The sequence below is a fragment of the Curcuma longa genome, chromosome 8 (genome assembly GCF_044706935.1).
Source record: "Curcuma longa cultivar G26 ecotype Majalengka, Jawa Barat chromosome 8, ITB_CL_G26_1.1, whole genome shotgun sequence".
NCBI classification, from domain to species: Eukaryota; Viridiplantae; Streptophyta; class Magnoliopsida; order Zingiberales; family Zingiberaceae; genus Curcuma; species Curcuma longa.
In genome coordinates, this window is record NC_133868.1 from 10,292,628 (window position 1) to 10,309,212 (window position 16,585).

At 38.1% G+C, this 16,585-nt stretch overlaps 2 protein-coding genes across 2 annotated transcripts; one reads left to right on the forward strand and one right to left on the reverse strand.

Moving 5' to 3' along the window:
• Positions 1-2,590: 2,590 nt before the first annotated feature.
• On the forward strand, positions 2,591-5,765 carry LOC141832943 (IQ domain-containing protein IQM1-like). The gene is made up of 10 exons (XM_074720306.1): positions 2,591-2,880; positions 3,220-3,657; positions 3,750-3,864; positions 4,006-4,071; positions 4,244-4,332; positions 4,434-4,521; positions 4,605-4,742; positions 4,902-4,994; positions 5,078-5,179; positions 5,295-5,765. The coding sequence occupies exons 2-10, from the start codon at positions 3,272-3,274 to the stop codon at positions 5,736-5,738; spliced, it is 1,521 nt and encodes a 506-aa protein (XP_074576407.1). The 5' UTR covers positions 2,591-2,880; positions 3,220-3,271; the 3' UTR covers positions 5,739-5,765.
• A 1,558-nt stretch (positions 5,766-7,323) lies between these two features.
• On the reverse strand, positions 7,324-15,906 carry LOC141833063 (uncharacterized). Its single transcript, XM_074720458.1, has 7 exons — positions 15,512-15,906; positions 14,248-14,366; positions 13,966-14,151; positions 13,774-13,869; positions 13,618-13,689; positions 12,652-12,771; positions 7,324-8,610 (listed from the first exon to the last, which is right to left on the reverse strand). The coding sequence occupies exons 1-7, from the start codon at positions 15,849-15,851 to the stop codon at positions 7,483-7,485; spliced, it is 2,061 nt and encodes a 686-aa protein (XP_074576559.1). The 5' UTR covers positions 15,852-15,906; the 3' UTR covers positions 7,324-7,482.
• Positions 15,907-16,585: the final 679 nt, after the last annotated feature.

The window sequence follows — 16,585 nt, forward strand, 5'->3', positions numbered from 1 at the left end:
AAAAAAATCTAGGCAAATAGATGATCCTAGCCGTTAGATCTGTGGCTCCTCCAGAAAACACGTTTCTTTGTCAGACGTCATGGGCTCCACATATTGGTCGTGATCTGAAAATAAATAATATATTTTCAATATGTATTATTCTTTTTTTTATGGGATATAAACTTACTTTTTAAATGAATCTTACGCTACAACTTTACTTAAGAACAAAGATAAAATATAAAAATTATATTAAAATGTCAAAGTAAACATAAACAAAAAATCTTAATTTAACAAAACTAGTCAAACTTGAATTTTTTGAGGCCAAAATTTATGATTTATTATTATTATATTATTTAAATAATTCACTAAAAAAATAGAAGTCGTATTTGCTAGGTGTCAATGTGCTGGGAGCTGGCATATCCGGCTCCATCGAGCCATTTTTTAATGTTTTATTTTTTTATTTATTTAAAAATTATAAATGATGATAATAATAGATTTGTAAAATTAAATATTATTTTAAATGATAACTTTGTTAAACGTTATTAAAAAATATTTAATATTAATGTTGTTAAAGAAATTAAATTTAAAGTATGCTAATATTTTTAAAGCTTTGGATTTTTTATGTTTTTTGGGAAGAGGTGAGGGAAGGGGAGGAGAGGGTAAATATGGAAAAAATAATTTTGATCCTTCGGAATGGAGTGAATTAAAAAGGGGAAAGAGAGAAAATGATAAATTTTATCTTATCATGTTTATAAATTATTAGAATTTCTTACATTTCGATTTGGATATAAGAAAAGGGAAAGGGAATTCAAAAATATTTGATTCTAATTTTATTTATATTTTAAAATATTAATTTTTAAATTAATTCATCTATTTAGATATCTTGATTTTCTTTACGTCATCGATTCTCACACAACGCGCGCCATCACCATTTCCAATATTTAATCGCTCAGTGTACTGCTCACACACGACATTGGCATTAGTGTCAGTTATCACTGTAAATCTTTTCGAGCACAAAACTCAAAATGATAGAGATAGATAATTCTAATTTTTTTTCTTTCTTCTCCTCTAAACACAAAAACTTATCCAAAGTGCATGCGTTGTCTATTTTTGAATTTTTTATATCTCAATTTTTACAATACAATATTGACAGAATTTTATAGATTTTTCATTCATCATTTTTTAAAAAATAAGGATATTTTTATAATTTTATATATTTAATATTTATTTATCTTCCTTTCTTCCCAACCAATGTAAGATATGTTGTATTAATAAATTTTTCATTCCTTTCAAATAAGAAGAATATAAATATTTTATTTCTCTTTCTTTTTTCTTCCATTAATGAACTTTCTTTCACTCTATCCAAACAACTCGTTAAAGAGGAGAAAATAGGATTGTACGCCAATGAAGCCCAACAAGACTTTAATATTTTTCAAGATAAGATAATCGAATAAAATTAAACTGAGATTATTGGCAATAAATTTTAGCATCTAGGCATTTATTAAAATTCCAAAGATATTTTATACTTATTTATTTAATTAACTGGGCTCTAGTGGGCTTTGTACGATTGGCCCATTCCAATATGGGCCGGACAGAGAGACTCAATCAATAGGCTATCTTCTCCGCCGGAGCCTCGCGGGAACTGCACACATCAGCTGTGACGCAGTCAACGTTTGACTCCTCCCGAAGTCAACCATTATCCGATGCAATTCTTCGCCGACAAGCAATTCTCTCGCTGGCCAAAATTTTCCGGATCTACCGTCGAAAATACGTGTCGCTGAATTGGATTCAGTAGTTGGACGACCAAATCTTTCATTATATTGCAAACTTAGACTGCGATTCAGTTTTCCATTCCCGTTCGCATTGGCCCCCGCACGACGACCACCGTGCACGGGCACGTGCGAACTCGAGTCTGAGCCATCTAGTCAGAGTTATGGTCTTCTACTTTGATTTGGCGTCTACCAACTTTAATGGCACCGGTTACAAAGTCAAGAGGCATCGTTGACTCCGCACCAACCACCAAGTACAAGTGTTTGAACGGGCTGTGTTGACTCAGCCTAACATGGCACTAGTGTTTGTTGTACTAAATCTACATTAAATACTCTCGGGCAGACACTTGCTACCCAAGGCTTCTCTTTTATTATTATTATTATTATTTTAAAATTTATATATATTTAAAAAAATATAAAATGACAGGTGTGTCATTGAGTCATATTTTTAAATATGTATAAATTATATTTTAATTAAATAATAATAATTATGGTAATAATCTCATCATCTTCTACCAGTTAGGCCACCAAAAAAATAGGAGCTGCGGCGGAGAAGTTGACGCGGCTGTGCCTGTCGGGGATGCTGAGGCTCCGCAGGAGCAGGGGGGATGCATCTCTGGTTTGGTTATGGATTAAGGCTTTTGCTGTTTTGAACGCCTTTTTATGGGAAAAGGAGTGATGGCATGCGGCTACTTGGAACAATTTGTCTTGGAAATTCCAGGCCATCAGGGTTCAACGATCAATCCGCCAGCTTGTTGACTTGCTACCGATCAAAGCCACCACGTCGTGCGGAAAGTTAGTGCTTTGACCGCTTCCTCCAGTTCCGCATCAAGATTTCGGTTCCCTATCTTCTCCTCCAAGGAAACAGCGTTCCGATGCTTTCCTGCAGAAAATCCAACACTTGGCTCGATGCTTTGAAATATTTTGCCCTTTAGTTTGGAGCTTGTAGGTGGCTTTTTGACCCACCGCTTTCGTCTTGGCTTACGACATCGCCATGTCCGCCTACGGCAGTATAAATAGGAGTGGAGCAGCCGCCAGTCGCTTTTGCATTACCATTTCCACGTCGCGCTTTTGGATCGCTTCTTCTCTTGCCCGCTGCAAAGCTGTTCGCCTTGTACTCTGGGATTCAGAGGTACCAATGAAGGAGCCCCCTTTTCATCTTAAAAGTTCGATCTTTGGTTCTTCCTTTTGTTATTTGTAGGGTTTTTTACATTGTCGTTTGTGGTCTTGCGATCTTCTGTATCAAGTACGATACTTCGATTTGCAGTAGATGTTAGGGATAGATTGCTAGTGTGTTTTCGGAGGATTTATGAAACGAAAGTTTTTGTGCTGATGTTTTTGAAGTTGAACTGTTCTTTGATACAAAGTTTAAGCTTGTTTTAGATTGTACGCGCATCATTACACATGATGTACCGTTGTTCATACTGTGAGGAACTAGTATAGTGATTGTGCTTTGGGCTACTTGTGGCAGGAGAATAACTGTTCTTTCGCAATTGCTAATTCAAGGTTTTGGAGTTACTTTGATGGGCTTATATCTTTCCTTGCTCTGGAGTGAATGGGTCGAAGCCTTATGGAGCAAGATTTCTGCTCCAACAGAGAAGGTGAATGATGTTTGGTCTTTGAGCTGCACGAAGAATGATGTCAAGACAACCAGAAGAGGCAAACAAAATGAGTCTCATTCTGAGACCAGAGCAAAATCATCTCTGAAAAAATCATTAAGCATCAAGATTTCAGTTCAGGATGCACGGGAAAATATTGTTCCATTGAAGAATCAGGATGTGGAATGTGTTCCGAGCAAATCTTATTCTGCAGAGCATGCTGCAGCTGCTGTTAAGCTGCAAAAGGTGTACAAGAGCTATCGAACTCGAAGAAATTTGGCAGACTGTGCAGTTGTTGCCGAGGAATTATGGTTTGTCTATCTGTGCTATGCTTCTGGACTTACATCTGTACCTATTGATTGTGCATTCTCTCATTGTTCTTTTGTTACACTCATGGTTTCAGGTGGAGTGCACTGGATTTTGCTTCTCTCAAACACAGCTCAATTTCATTTGTCAATGGTGGGAAACCAGAGACAGCAGCTTCGCGCTGGGCTAGGGCATTAACAAGGGCAGCCAAGGTATCACTTGTCATTTATATACCTTTGAAGATTTAACTCCCTACACTGATAGCTTCGTCACATCGTTGCTCCTCTGTTGGAAGCTCAAAGTTAATACTGTTGCCTGGTCAATTTGTGATTCCTTTTTGGATTTCTGTGTAGGTTGGTAAGGGTTTATCAAAGTGTAAGAAGGCACAAAAGCTTGCAATCCGGCACTGGCTTGAAGCTGTAAGTTAATTATCTCTTCCTTTCTACTGCTAATCTACTAAACATTAATACATTTACCTCCATAGTAAAGTAATAAACCAAGGAAAATTCATGGCTCAAAACCACAACTTTTGCTAAACTAATAATCAAACAACTAATACATATATATATATAACTTTGTATTTTCCTCCAGATTGATACACGGCACCGATATGGTCACAATCTGCATCTTTACTATGATGTGTGGTCTAGAAGTGAAAGCAGACAACCATTCTTCTACTGGTAATTACTTCTTCACATTAATGCTTCTACTTCCTCTTCTTATTAGTGGCATGTTTTTGGTGACTTCAGTTCTGACATATCTTTTGGTTGAAAAATTGAAGGTTGGACATTGGTGATGGCAAAGAAGTGAACCTTGCAAAATGTCCTAGAGACAAACTTCAGCAGGAGTGTGTTAGATACCTTGGACCGGTATACTCCCTTCTAGAAAACAAAACCCCCCAAGTATTGTATTTTCCAATTCTGAACATTCATCAGTATCTTTTCATGTGCAGAAGGAGAGGCAAGCTTATGAAGTTATTTTAGAGGACGGAAAACTTGTCTACAAACAAAGTGGAGCATTTGTCGACACCACTGAAGGTTCTAAGTGGATATTTGTACTGAGCACGATGAAGGCACTCTACGTGGGCGAGGTGAATATCCGATTCTTAACTTTGGCACTCATGTGGTTCATAAAACATGCATCCTTTTTTCTTTATCCTTGATTATGAAAGAAATCATTGCTTTCTGCTGCTATGCACACATTGTTTTCCAGGCATCATTGATTCTTAACTTTCGTTTCGTATGAGCAGAAAAAGAAGGGATCGTTTCAACACTCGAGTTTTCTTGCTGGTGGAGCAACAATAGCTGCAGGAAGATTGGTTGTGAAAGAGGGTGTTCTAAAGGTAATAATTAACTTTGAAATACTTGTAGTGATACAATATCTGTAGCTGAAGAAAATATTGATTTCCGTGATTATTTTCTACAGGCTGTCTGGCCATACAGTGGACATTACCTCCCAACAGAAGAAAACTTCAAAGAATTTATGAACTTCCTTCAAGAGAACAATGTAGACCTCACTGATGTCTCGGTAAATATCGTATTTTCAAGTCAGACTTTAGTATGAAAGTTCGTTAGGATATCGGTTAAACGTTCATTGTATTGTCAAGTCAGACATATGACTAATTGATCAAATTGTCTTGCAGAGACGTCCCACTAGCCCTGAGGATGACTACCCTTTGAAGGTAACCGGCAGCGGTTCATCAACAGATACCGATAAGGACATTGAGGTATCAAGAGAAACTATGACTCAGGAAGCAGGAAACTTGAGTGAAACTGAAGAAGAACAGGCTCCAATTTCTCCTCTGGCCAAGTTCCATGAAGGCTACAAATCTGACAGCCCTATTGGGATGTTCACCCCCCACCACCATCGAAAATGGATGACCGGGGCCAGCCCGCGAATTCAGTGTGTTCGAAACTACCCTACGGATCTCCAGCTCAAAGCACTCGAACATGTCAACCTGTCACCGCGAACAATCTCCTCCCCTATCGGGAACAATGGTCCAATCCCCTCACCTCGTCCTAATTCAGGCATGAGGCTGTCCCCCCCACTTGCTAGCATGAGCCTTCCTGCTCCCACAAGTCACTGAGTCAATTACACTGCCCAGGCAGAATGCAAAGATGCCCAAAGTGCAAAGATCAAAGTATAGTAGGGTGCACAGAACTTGCTCATGGTCTGTTCGACAGATGAACAGGTTACTAATTGCTATCTTTTGCTTTTTTTTTATATGTATATATTAAGTGAGCAAGTTTTTTGTAGTCCATTTTTTCCCCTCGATGAGGGAGATAGGAATTAGATTGATGTAGATAATCCCTTCTCGAATAGAAAATAAAGCTTTTTTTTTGTCTTTCAATTGTTCACTTAAAGTTGTGTGTGTGAATTAGTACAGCCTGTGGGCTAGAAAGCAGAGAGAATAAGACTGAATTGTGTAAATGAGATCATTCTTTCTCCTGTGTGTTGTTGGTGTGTGATTTGTAAACAATGTATTGATCATCAAACTCAAAGCGTAATTTTTTTTGTTGAAGAAAAGGTCATAGATAAGATAGGGTTTCATGAATTTTTTGGAATAGTAAAGAAAATCAAAGAGAATAAATTGTTAATTAGATTTTAATATTACCTAGTAAGTTAGTCAAGCTCAATGAAAGAATAATATTTTTGTAGTTGAGATAAAAATGAATTTCATAATAGTGATTGAAATTGCCCCTAATGTGTTTGGGCACACCTAAATACATCTATAATGTGGTCATTACCGAGTTAGTTAAGATCATATCATATTTGTTGAACTTTGTATCTCTGCGTTCTCATAAATGGTGTTGGAGTCGGAACTAAGACAAGTAATGACCTTAACAGCAGTTCGAGATGATTTCTTTTTGCTCGATATCAGATTTGTTTAAAAATGATTTGTTTCATTTTCAATGGAAGCCTATGCAATTAAGAACAAGGGTTTTCTTGGATGGCCTTGCAGAAGTGCTACTCCGCAAAAGGCAACGCTCGCCAAACTTTTGCAGACTCACTGATAATGCAGTTTATTAATTGAGTGGAAGGAAGCTTGCGTCGATACCCTCAGAGCTGTGATCCAAGAACTCAGCCTTAGGCCTCACCAAAAATGGACTTAGTTTCTACCAGTCCTTAAAATCAATTCAATTTTGATCTTGGTCAGAATTGACTAAATGTTCATGATCTTAGTTTTGGCTTGTGTACACCATTCCACAGATGTAACTCTCTTTTGAGTTATACTTGCATGAGTGCAGTCAAGGCGGTCCACATTGAGTTCTACAAGTTCTTGTTTGGTTAGGACAGCCAAAACATAGCTGGGCTCAAGCTCTGTAACTTGATAAATTCTGAAAATGTTGAGTTCTACAATCGTGAAATTCGATGCTCGTCATTTATTGACTTCTCTAAGAGGGTACAAATGCATAGTGAACCACAATAATGGAACCAAAGAAACTTAGAGCCAATAGGGGTTTATAGCCCCAACCTACGCATGCTTCATCGAGCATTGCTTTCTGCATAAATATGAAAAACAGTGCGCACCATAAGTTACAAAGTTCTCTGTACTGGTTGGATGATGCCTGACCGTAGGGGGAAAAGTGCAAAGAGCGAGAACAGTATAAACTCAAGCTAGTTTAATAAGTCCAGGAGTAGTTATTCCAGAAGACAGAAAAAAAGACTACTAACTTACCAAGAGTCTGATAATCTATGATTACAAGAATGCATGTAACAACACAGCACACCGCATTTAGAAGTGGAAGAATCAAAAGTTCTTAGATAACAAAAGAAAACCTTAGAACAGTACGAATTAGCTACATTCCTAAATAGGACTTACCAGACTGTCAAGTTCCAGACGCCTTAGTTACAGTTGCACTGCCGTTGACAGAAGGGGCTGCTACAGAATCAAAGGCCCCTTGAACTGCATTGTCACCAGAGTATGCAGGAGGCTGTGAGTGGCCACCACTAGCATATGACTCACTGTATGGCTGCTGCTGTTGTTGACCATAACCTGATTGGTTATGTGGTGGCATTCCATAGGGTTGCTGTTGGCCATAACTGGATTGAGGAAGTGGAGATTGACCATATCCAGGCTGCCCAGGAGCAGATTGCATATAGCTACCTGGAGGGGCTGGAGCTTGTTGACCTTGTCCATAAACTGACTGAGAAGCTGGTGGCTTCTGGACCTGTGGAGGCTGTACATAAATAGGTGGCGGTGCTTGACCATATCCAGTTGAGGCAGGGGGCTGGCTCCCATATCCCTGCTGTGATGTTGGAGGAATGCCATATCCAGATGCAACAGTTCCTTGGGTAGGATACCCTGCAGCAGTGTTATTTGGTGGTTGACTCGATGGAGGTTGTTGAACTGCAGGTGATTGAGTTGACCCCCCCTGAGCACCATAAGCAGAGGCAGATCCATCTTGAGATGAGGCAGCCGTTGTGGCATAGCTAACAGTCGATCCATAGGCCTGCTGATCATACCCGCTCTGAAGGTTGGGTGCTGCCTGAGAATAAGCAGGAGCATTGTATCCAGTAGAATATCCATCTTGTCCATAACTTTGTTGTCCAGCAGATGTCTGAGGGTAAGCGGCATCACCATAGGAAGCCTGATTGTTGTAACTAGGAAGTGGCTGTCCATAGTTGTAGCCTGCACCACCATCAGTAGAGGATCCTCCAACAGTTTGTTGTTGCTGTTGGGATTGTTGATTGTAGTAATCATGTCCAGTACCAGGTGCAGTTTGCTGACTAGGTTGATTGGATGTTTGATCCCATCCAGAAGGAGGATAGCCTCCATAAGTTGGTTGAGGCATATTATACTGAGGTGGTGCACCAGGATAAGCTCCAGGAGGCATGTAAGCATAAGCAGGTTGCTGCATGGGCGGAGCATTGGGTGGACCCCAGCTTGTTGGTGGACGAGGTGCATGGTAACCTTGCTGATATCCTCCAGACATAGTTTGATTTCTACCACGTGTCTGCATGTATATTTATTCCATGTGAACTTGTGCAGTAGTTATAAGCATAAGACACCAGAACTAGCACTAATTGTTACCAAGAAATAGCTGAAGCATAATAAAAGGCAAATGAAAACAAGGTCTGGTGTAATACAAGTATTCATTAGATTCTAAAAAGATCACAAAACTTACCATGAGAAGGAACACTTACATTTAATGCCCATCTATCCATTCCTCATATTGAACCTAACAGACTACCAAAAGATCCACAAAATCTAGGCAGCCTGAAGAAAGTAATTTATAGTGCTAAACGTAACAAAACTTTAAGTCTAAGATTAAGAAAGGCATTAGAGACACAATATCAGTGAGCAACTGACATCTTCAAAAATAGTTAAGAGCTATAAAATTTTTTCAAAAGATTTACCAGTGGATTACTTTCCAAGAACCATATAACTAAAGGGATTGTGGAGGAGTTTGCAACTTTAAATCAGAAAAGGAAGATTGAGCAGGGCGCTTGCACTATGAAGCTTTTGACATGGTCTCTTCCTCTCTAAAGAAGAGTTAACTCACAGCATCCTTTGAACGAAAAGCCATTGATCCAGAAAAACAATCACTCTTACAATTTTAAAATCACATTATATTATTTTATATTTAAATGTAATAAATTACATAATGCAATATAAACCAATATAATAACAGAACCCAGCATTTCATGTAAGGTAAATAAAGAGGCCAAGGGTCATCATCATCAAACAGACAAGCTCACACCTGAAAATTAAAAGTTCAAGGAGTTGCCTGCAGCAGACAGATTCTGATATGAAGGATAGAGAAAGATCATTTACAGTTAAACTTGAAATCTTATGAGAAAAATATTCTCATAATCAGAAATATGGCAACCCAACTATTGAACAAGCTATGGACTATCATCTATAACAAACTTGAATGTGCTATTGTGCTTGAAAATGTCCTATAAACTCTACACCCACTCCTATTTTAATATTTTAAGTACCCTTTCTTTCTAACTAACCTTCAACGAAAGTTCATATATTGGCAATCAGATTTAAGAGAGAAACACACATGGGAATTAATATCATCCAACCTACAACAATGCCATGCAGATAACGCTCTTGAATATGATAAAGAAATGCTAGTACAATAGAAGGGGTGAACGTAAAATTTGCTCTGCTAATACGAAGTTTGGAGGAAGAAATCAGATAAGATCAATAAAATAACCTAAAACAAATAAGCTTGCAGGATTCACCTAAATGTACATAACAGTCACAATGAATTAAAGGTTAATACCATACCAGAGACGAACCAAACTATATCCTTGCCCCACAAGTTACACCTACAATTAAAATGGTTCAATAACAAAGTTCAATTCAAGATATGCAAACACATACTTTTGACCAGTGACCCCCATAATCTTCATTCAAGAAAGGTTTGAATGTTTAGCCTGATCTGATCAACTAATCAAGACAAAGTAATATAACCTAGAACTATATCAGAAAGAAAGGGGAAATCCAACAACAATTACCCAATGACTACAAAGGTTCAGCAAGTAACAGATGAAATGGAGAAAGGTCAGTACTCAAGCAGAATCAGAATCTCAGAAATATGCGCATTCTGACACCAACAAATCAACAGTATTGATCAACTCTATACAGAGAGTAGCCATTTTAAACATAAGAAAAATCTCTTGTAAACAAGTATAAATTACTAGTCATATAATTATAAAAAATCAATCTAACCAATTGTTCTCTCACCTGATGGCAAAGCAAAAAAAAAGTGAAAATAATGTGACAACTACCCATGTATATCAAACTTTATAAGAAAAGATTTTTCACCTTTTAAGTTCCATAGAGAGGGATTGTGAGAATGGTAAAGCAACTACAATTGAAATCACCCTATAGCTACTTCTTGTCATGTAAAAGGCTAGTGACCAGAATACATTGAGCATATGCAATCTAAATAAAATTCACAGCCTCGAGCCACATGTGGAGACTGGGACTGATAAATGGTAAGCACACAGTAGGTTCTGTTCACTCTCTTCAAAGGAAATTCCCATCTAGTTTTCAAGTGAGATGGCAACAAGATGTGCATAACCTTCCATCCAGGCAGACAAAAAATAAAATTCTACTTATGTCCAATCATGAGAGACATCATCACTTGACAAAGAATTTAGTAAAAAATGTCAGAATGTGCAGATATTATTTCATTCATTAGGAAGTATAAATTAAATTAAAAAGATAAAAGGCAGGACCAAACAATTGAAGATAATGTGAAAAAAATATGTAAAAGAATCTTCCAAAGAACAAAAAAAAATTCTTATCTTTTTAGTTCTATTGAGATTGTGAGAATGGTAAAGCAACTACAACTATAAACAACCTAAAAAGATAGTTACTTTTCTAGTCATGTAAAAGGCTAGTGAACAGAATGTATTGAGCATATGCATTATAAATATGATTCAACAGCCTCAAGCCACATTATGTAGTGACACGAAAGTGGTAAATAATAAGCATACAATAGATTCTTCACTCTCTTCAAAGAAAATTACTGTCTAGTATTCCAGATAACAAGCTGTGTCTAGCTTTCCATCCATGTGAAAAATAAATTCTACTGATATCCAGTCATGAGAGACATCATCACTTGATAGAGAATTTAGTTACGAAAGACCAGAATGTACAGCTACCATTTCATTCGTTAGGAAGTATTATCTGGTCATTGCTATTTAAGATTTATAATCTGAAGGAGATGAACAAAAAAAGTAAACAAATGATAATTGTTCCATAGAAACTCTTCATTTAATCACAGAATGCACTATAAAATCAGCATCTTCAACAATAAGAATGATAATTGTTCAATAGAAACTCTTAATTTAATCACAGAATGCACTATAAAATCAACATCTTCAATCATAAGAACCAACTGAAAATTTTAGATATTAACTGATGGCACTTGTTAAGAAATTAACTACTCTCACCATTTTCACAATCCACAATTGAGAAAAATATCTACCAAGTGCGTAATTTGACTACTTATAAAGAGGAAGGCTTAAAGAGAGACCAGCTGTGGCGCACATATATGTTTGTGGGGAAAACTTGCAGGCTGACAAGTTGAACAACTAAAGGAGAATAGTATAGAGTGCATATTAAATCAAACTGGAGAACAGCCAGGTAAAGAATACCAGATATTGCCACTTCAAGAAATCAACAATTATTTATGTTGCGCCAACAATTATACCAAATACAAAAGAACAACATGAACAAAATTCTACAGCAGTTTCTGAACATGTCTTTTGCTAATTAAAAGCCTATTTTAAATTTTAGAAACTACAACTGAATTTAGAAAATGAAAAAAGATGATTGAATCGGAGTTACAAACTCCATATGAAAACCTGCCCAAATAAGACAACTGATCCAAAAACTTGAGTGCAGCAATAGAGCTAATGTGATGATAATTCCCATATCCAAATCTTATCAACCTCCCTTATCCATAACTTCTCATATTGGACTAAATTGAGTTTCACCATCTCCCTCACTCATTGCTTAACGTAGTGCTTCATGTCCCCACAAAGATCAAAGTTCAATATTCAAAAACATGCCTAACCGGTTAACCAGTGGCACGTGAAGTTTAATCCAGTGGCAGCCAATGGCATGTGAAGTTTAATCAAATAGCAGCTCCACCACAATAAGAAACCCTAGAATTAAGTTGCTCTGACACTAACTATACCAGCTCATAAAAATAGATTACACACTTAATGTTTCTTAACCAGACATTTTGCAAATTAAAATAAAAGGAGAACACAAAGTTATACAAGATTCACGGAATAAATATCAATAGAATGGCTTCATCAATTCAAGCGAAGAAATTCATGAATAGCATCATATAAAGCTAAAATATTCAAGTTAGCTAATACCAAAAATATTTAAATAGCTAACATGGAAGTAACTCATAAAGGATGAGTAAAGTTGAAAGAAGACAACTGCAGAATAATATTCTGGGATGTTACATCCAGCTACCATAGTTCTTTTATCACAAATATTAAGGGATAATCCATACCTCACTGGTAATAATCTCATTGACTAACTGTTTTGCTACTTCAATCTGCTCCTGCGTACCATCTATATACACAATTCTCTCAGTTGATGTATCACCAGGAGGCAGGTGGAGAGGTATCACCTACAACCAAATGCTCCAAATTATCATACAGAAAAACATCATGGCAACTAAATAATTTATAATATTATTATCAAACAGCAAAGAAACAACAAAATGACTTGCTAATGTTCAGGAAAACCAACATTACTCCTTCAAAAGGATGACCACTGGGCTATCAAAAAATCTATGGGGAAAAAAATGCACATACAAGTCAAGTTAATTGATCATAAATGGGCTATGCAACACATGACCAGCGATCCCATAATTAAACCAAGGATGACCCTTTTAATCAAGTATAAAGCAGGTGATATAACATGGCAAGCTTAAACTGATAAATACACAAGTTGTCGTGTTGCATGATCTAATACACACTGTTCTATCAATTGGTAGCAGGTACAGAATCACTTGCCAGGAGAATGGGTCCTATAGAACATTAGATGCCATGGCAGAGACATCAATTATTCACTTTATCTGGCTCATATGTGAGCTTCATATGCCAGGAGAATGGGTCCTATAGAACATTAGATGCCATGGCAGAGACACCAATTTACAAGCTGTGCATTCTTGCAGTTAATATGAGCTTCATCTTTGTGTGAAACTGAAAGGAGAGTTTTAAGATCCCATCAGGATTTCCTAAAAGTTGGAAAAAAATAATTAACTATTCAATCAAGACTCTAAGCAAAAGGTCAAAACTAGTTTATACAGATTTTGAATAGGAGTGTGTTTCTCCTTTGCAATGCACTTTTCACAAGAAAACAAGGAAAGTTAAAATTTTCAACAGTGCTTATTTGCAAGAAATCAATTATAATAGATATCTGCTAAGAGGGAAAGTACTAAAAAGGAAACATTATTGGCAAAGATGCAAACCTGGATGCGTGCACCAGATCTAGCTTGCATACTTTTTATAGTTTCACCACCTTTACCAATAACCAGACCAACCTGAAATAATAACCAAACTAACAAATTCACAAACTGGAAACTATATGGTTTATAATAATAGTATCCTCTCCAGTGACAAAATACCTTGTTGTTTGGAACCTTAATCTGAAATTGTTCTGCACCAGGTTGAACACTACTGAATTTCCGAGATGCAATGGTGGAAGAAGCCCCAGCATCAGCCTAGAAAAGTATTTTTTATAAATAAAGGATAGCACAAAATTTCATCAGTTGATGACCATAGAAATTAGTTTGCAGATATTATAACAAAACGAGTACCTCAGCAAGCACATCATTAATTAACTGCTCAGCCTTGCTAATCTGTTCAGACGTACCCATAATTTCCACTGACCTAGTCAACGAATTAGGATCAGCATCCATATCTCTAGTTACTTGAATCTTTGCCCCTGATTGAAGTTGAAGATATTTAATAGTTTCTCCACTCTTTCCAATAATTACACCAACCTGAGACAATATACAATGTGTCACTAACCTGTTTATATGATAGCTAAATAAAATAGCAAGATGACAAAAAACATACAAGAGCAAGGGATATCATACCCTTCCATTTGGAATTTCAATCTTTTTGTTTGAATTCTGAAAACCATATGTGGGTACTGGATGAGAAGTCATACTAGTTTGAGAAGTTATTGTTTGGCTCAAATGCTTTAGTGTAATGTCTGACAATTGTGGAAACATCAAGCATCAGACTTATTATCAAAAAGAGCTAAAAGGCTTAAATGTATTGTCCGACATCCTGAAGCTATCATCATCAGGCTTGTAAAAACAGTTACATATTTTATGAATAAAAGAAACCTTGATACATAGAGAAGTAAAAAATGCATGGTGTGAATTGTATATGATCAATGGCAACATGATGAAAATTGAGCAAATTGTCAAATGTTTGCTGTTCAAATGCATTTATTTAATGTTGCAAAAGGTTCAGGGTGTGCTAGCAAAGATCTATATCTCTTTTGCCTTGAGAGATAAAGCAATGCAATGAAACGAGGAAGACATAATAGTATAACTACTTTAAAATTTAGTTTTGACTAACATAGCTTGAAGGTGTTTAATTATTAAAAAGACTTAGCTTGATGTTTTATGAGACTCCAAACCCTGTTATCAGGCTCCAAACCCAGTTACGTTTTGCACAACATAGATTTGATGAACGCAAAGAATTAAAATACAAGTGAATTAAGATAGGCAGATAAATCATGTTTCGGCAGCTCTACTTTAAATATGGGCTAGCAAATCAGGTGAAACCATATTAATAATTCGTAAAAATGGCACCCATTGACACCTCCAAAGTTTGGTAAATGGGTAGTGGGCAATGAGAATATGAGCTCCACTTACTTTCATGGTTTACACAATGCCCCTAGATACTCATGGATATTTCCCTAAATCTCTTCCCTACACAAGTGAAGATGAGTTTTTAAATAGGTTGATACATCTTGTTTATGAGGGGTGAATCTTGTTTTATCCTCTCCAACAGAACAAGCCTATCTCTGCTTTTGAGCAGCATGCTTGAAATCAGATTGATGTTGCATTGGTCTTGAATTATTCAATGGCTTCGATCTTGGAGCATCCTGAGTCTTCGGACCAGGGACTTTGTCATTGGAGTTACATGATGCATCGCACTGTATGTACTTCCAAAACACCAAAAAAGCTCCAATACAGTCTACAAGCATTAACTTAACTGATTCATAATCTAAAAGATACGAAACAAAAAGTCAAAACACAACGCCATATACAGCGAACACACAATCGTAAAGGGAAGAAACAGAAAGAGCTCCAGTAGCCTAATCAAACCCATAACAACACTTACCACCCGAAGCAGAACCAAAACCTTTGTCCCTCAAATCGTCCGAGGATCCGCCAGTCTCGACCCTAGGGCGCTTGGCCTCGGCGTCACTGAACAGCCTCGCGGCGATCTCCTGGGCCCGCTGCTTGGCGAGCTCGATTCCGTCAAGAGGCGCAGAAGCGCTATTGTAAGATGGCTGGGCGGGGGCAGCACCACCAGAGCCGCCTTCAGGAGACGAGGAGGCGATCGGCGCCGAGAAGCCGGACGGCCTCCTCGCGGGCGGCGAAGGGACGACACCTTCAACCGGATCGTCGAATTTTCGCTTGTTATCGGGTCGAGAAGAATAGTGAAGGTCGTCCGCCATTAGAGACGATGTCGGCGGAACTACAGCAGAAACTGGGAAGAGAAAGCTGGGGACGTCAATTATGAAACCCTAAACGGAGGCCCGAGATGGGCGCATTTATAGTGGGGGCGAAGGCGAACAGCTGACAGCGTCGGAAGCGGATGATAAAGCGTGCGTCAGAACTGATGACAGAGTGAACCGGGCAGACGCCGGTTCGCAAGTTTTATTCGCTCGCTTGTTTTGTTTTGTTCTGCTTGTAATTTATCTTAAATAATATTCTTAATAGAGAAATGCACGATGAAAAATCCACAATTCGTGCGTGACACTCGTGATCCACCGCTATTGCCGCCTCCTTGCTGTGCCGTTTGGTCACCGCCGGCTGCCGCCTTGGGCGCGATCGACACACCGTTTGCCGGCGCTCCGTCTAGCGTCGGATTCCGATCGGATAGTGGTCGGAATTCGATGAAATTCGGTCGGAAATAGAATCCACAGTGGCAGCGTCGTTTCCGATCAAATCGCGGTCGGATTTCGGCTAAATCATGGTCGAAGACCGGTCGAGGAAGGACCGCCGTCGCACGCCGGTCCTTCCTCGGTCGGTCTCCGGCCACGATTTGATCGGAAATCGCAATTTAGCTAGAAACGGCGGACCACTGTGGACGGCGATCGGGCCGGATTCCGACCTGCGATTTAGGCGGAATCCGGCCCGATCGTCGTCCATAGTGGTGCGCAGTGGGGGGGCGCTGTTTCCGATCAAA

What these genes read in the sequence shown, in the direction of transcription:
- LOC141832943 (XM_074720306.1), top strand. Translation starts at nt 3,272, where the DNA reads ATGGGCTTATATCTTTCCTTGCTCTGGAGTGAATGGGTCGAAGCCTTA. An exon ending in AGACAACCATTCTTCTACTG is followed by an intron (nt 4,333 to 4,433) that starts GTAATTACTTCT and finishes GAAAAATTGAAG; the next exon opens with GTTGGACATTGGTGATGGCA. An exon ending in AGGCACTCTACGTGGGCGAG is followed by an intron (nt 4,743 to 4,901) that starts GTGAATATCCGA and finishes TCGTATGAGCAG; the next exon opens with AAAAAGAAGGGATCGTTTCA.
- LOC141833063 (XM_074720458.1), bottom strand. Translation starts at nt 15,851, where the DNA reads ATGGCGGACGACCTTCACTATTCTTCTCGACCCGATAACAAGCGAAAA. An exon ending in TTAAGGTTCCAAACAACAAG is followed by an intron (nt 13,690 to 13,773) that starts GTATTTTGTCAC and finishes TTATTATTTCAG; the next exon opens with GTTGGTCTGGTTATTGGTAA. An exon ending in GATCTGGTGCACGCATCCAG is followed by an intron (nt 12,772 to 13,617) that starts GTTTGCATCTTT and finishes ATTTGGTTGTAG; the next exon opens with GTGATACCTCTCCACCTGCC.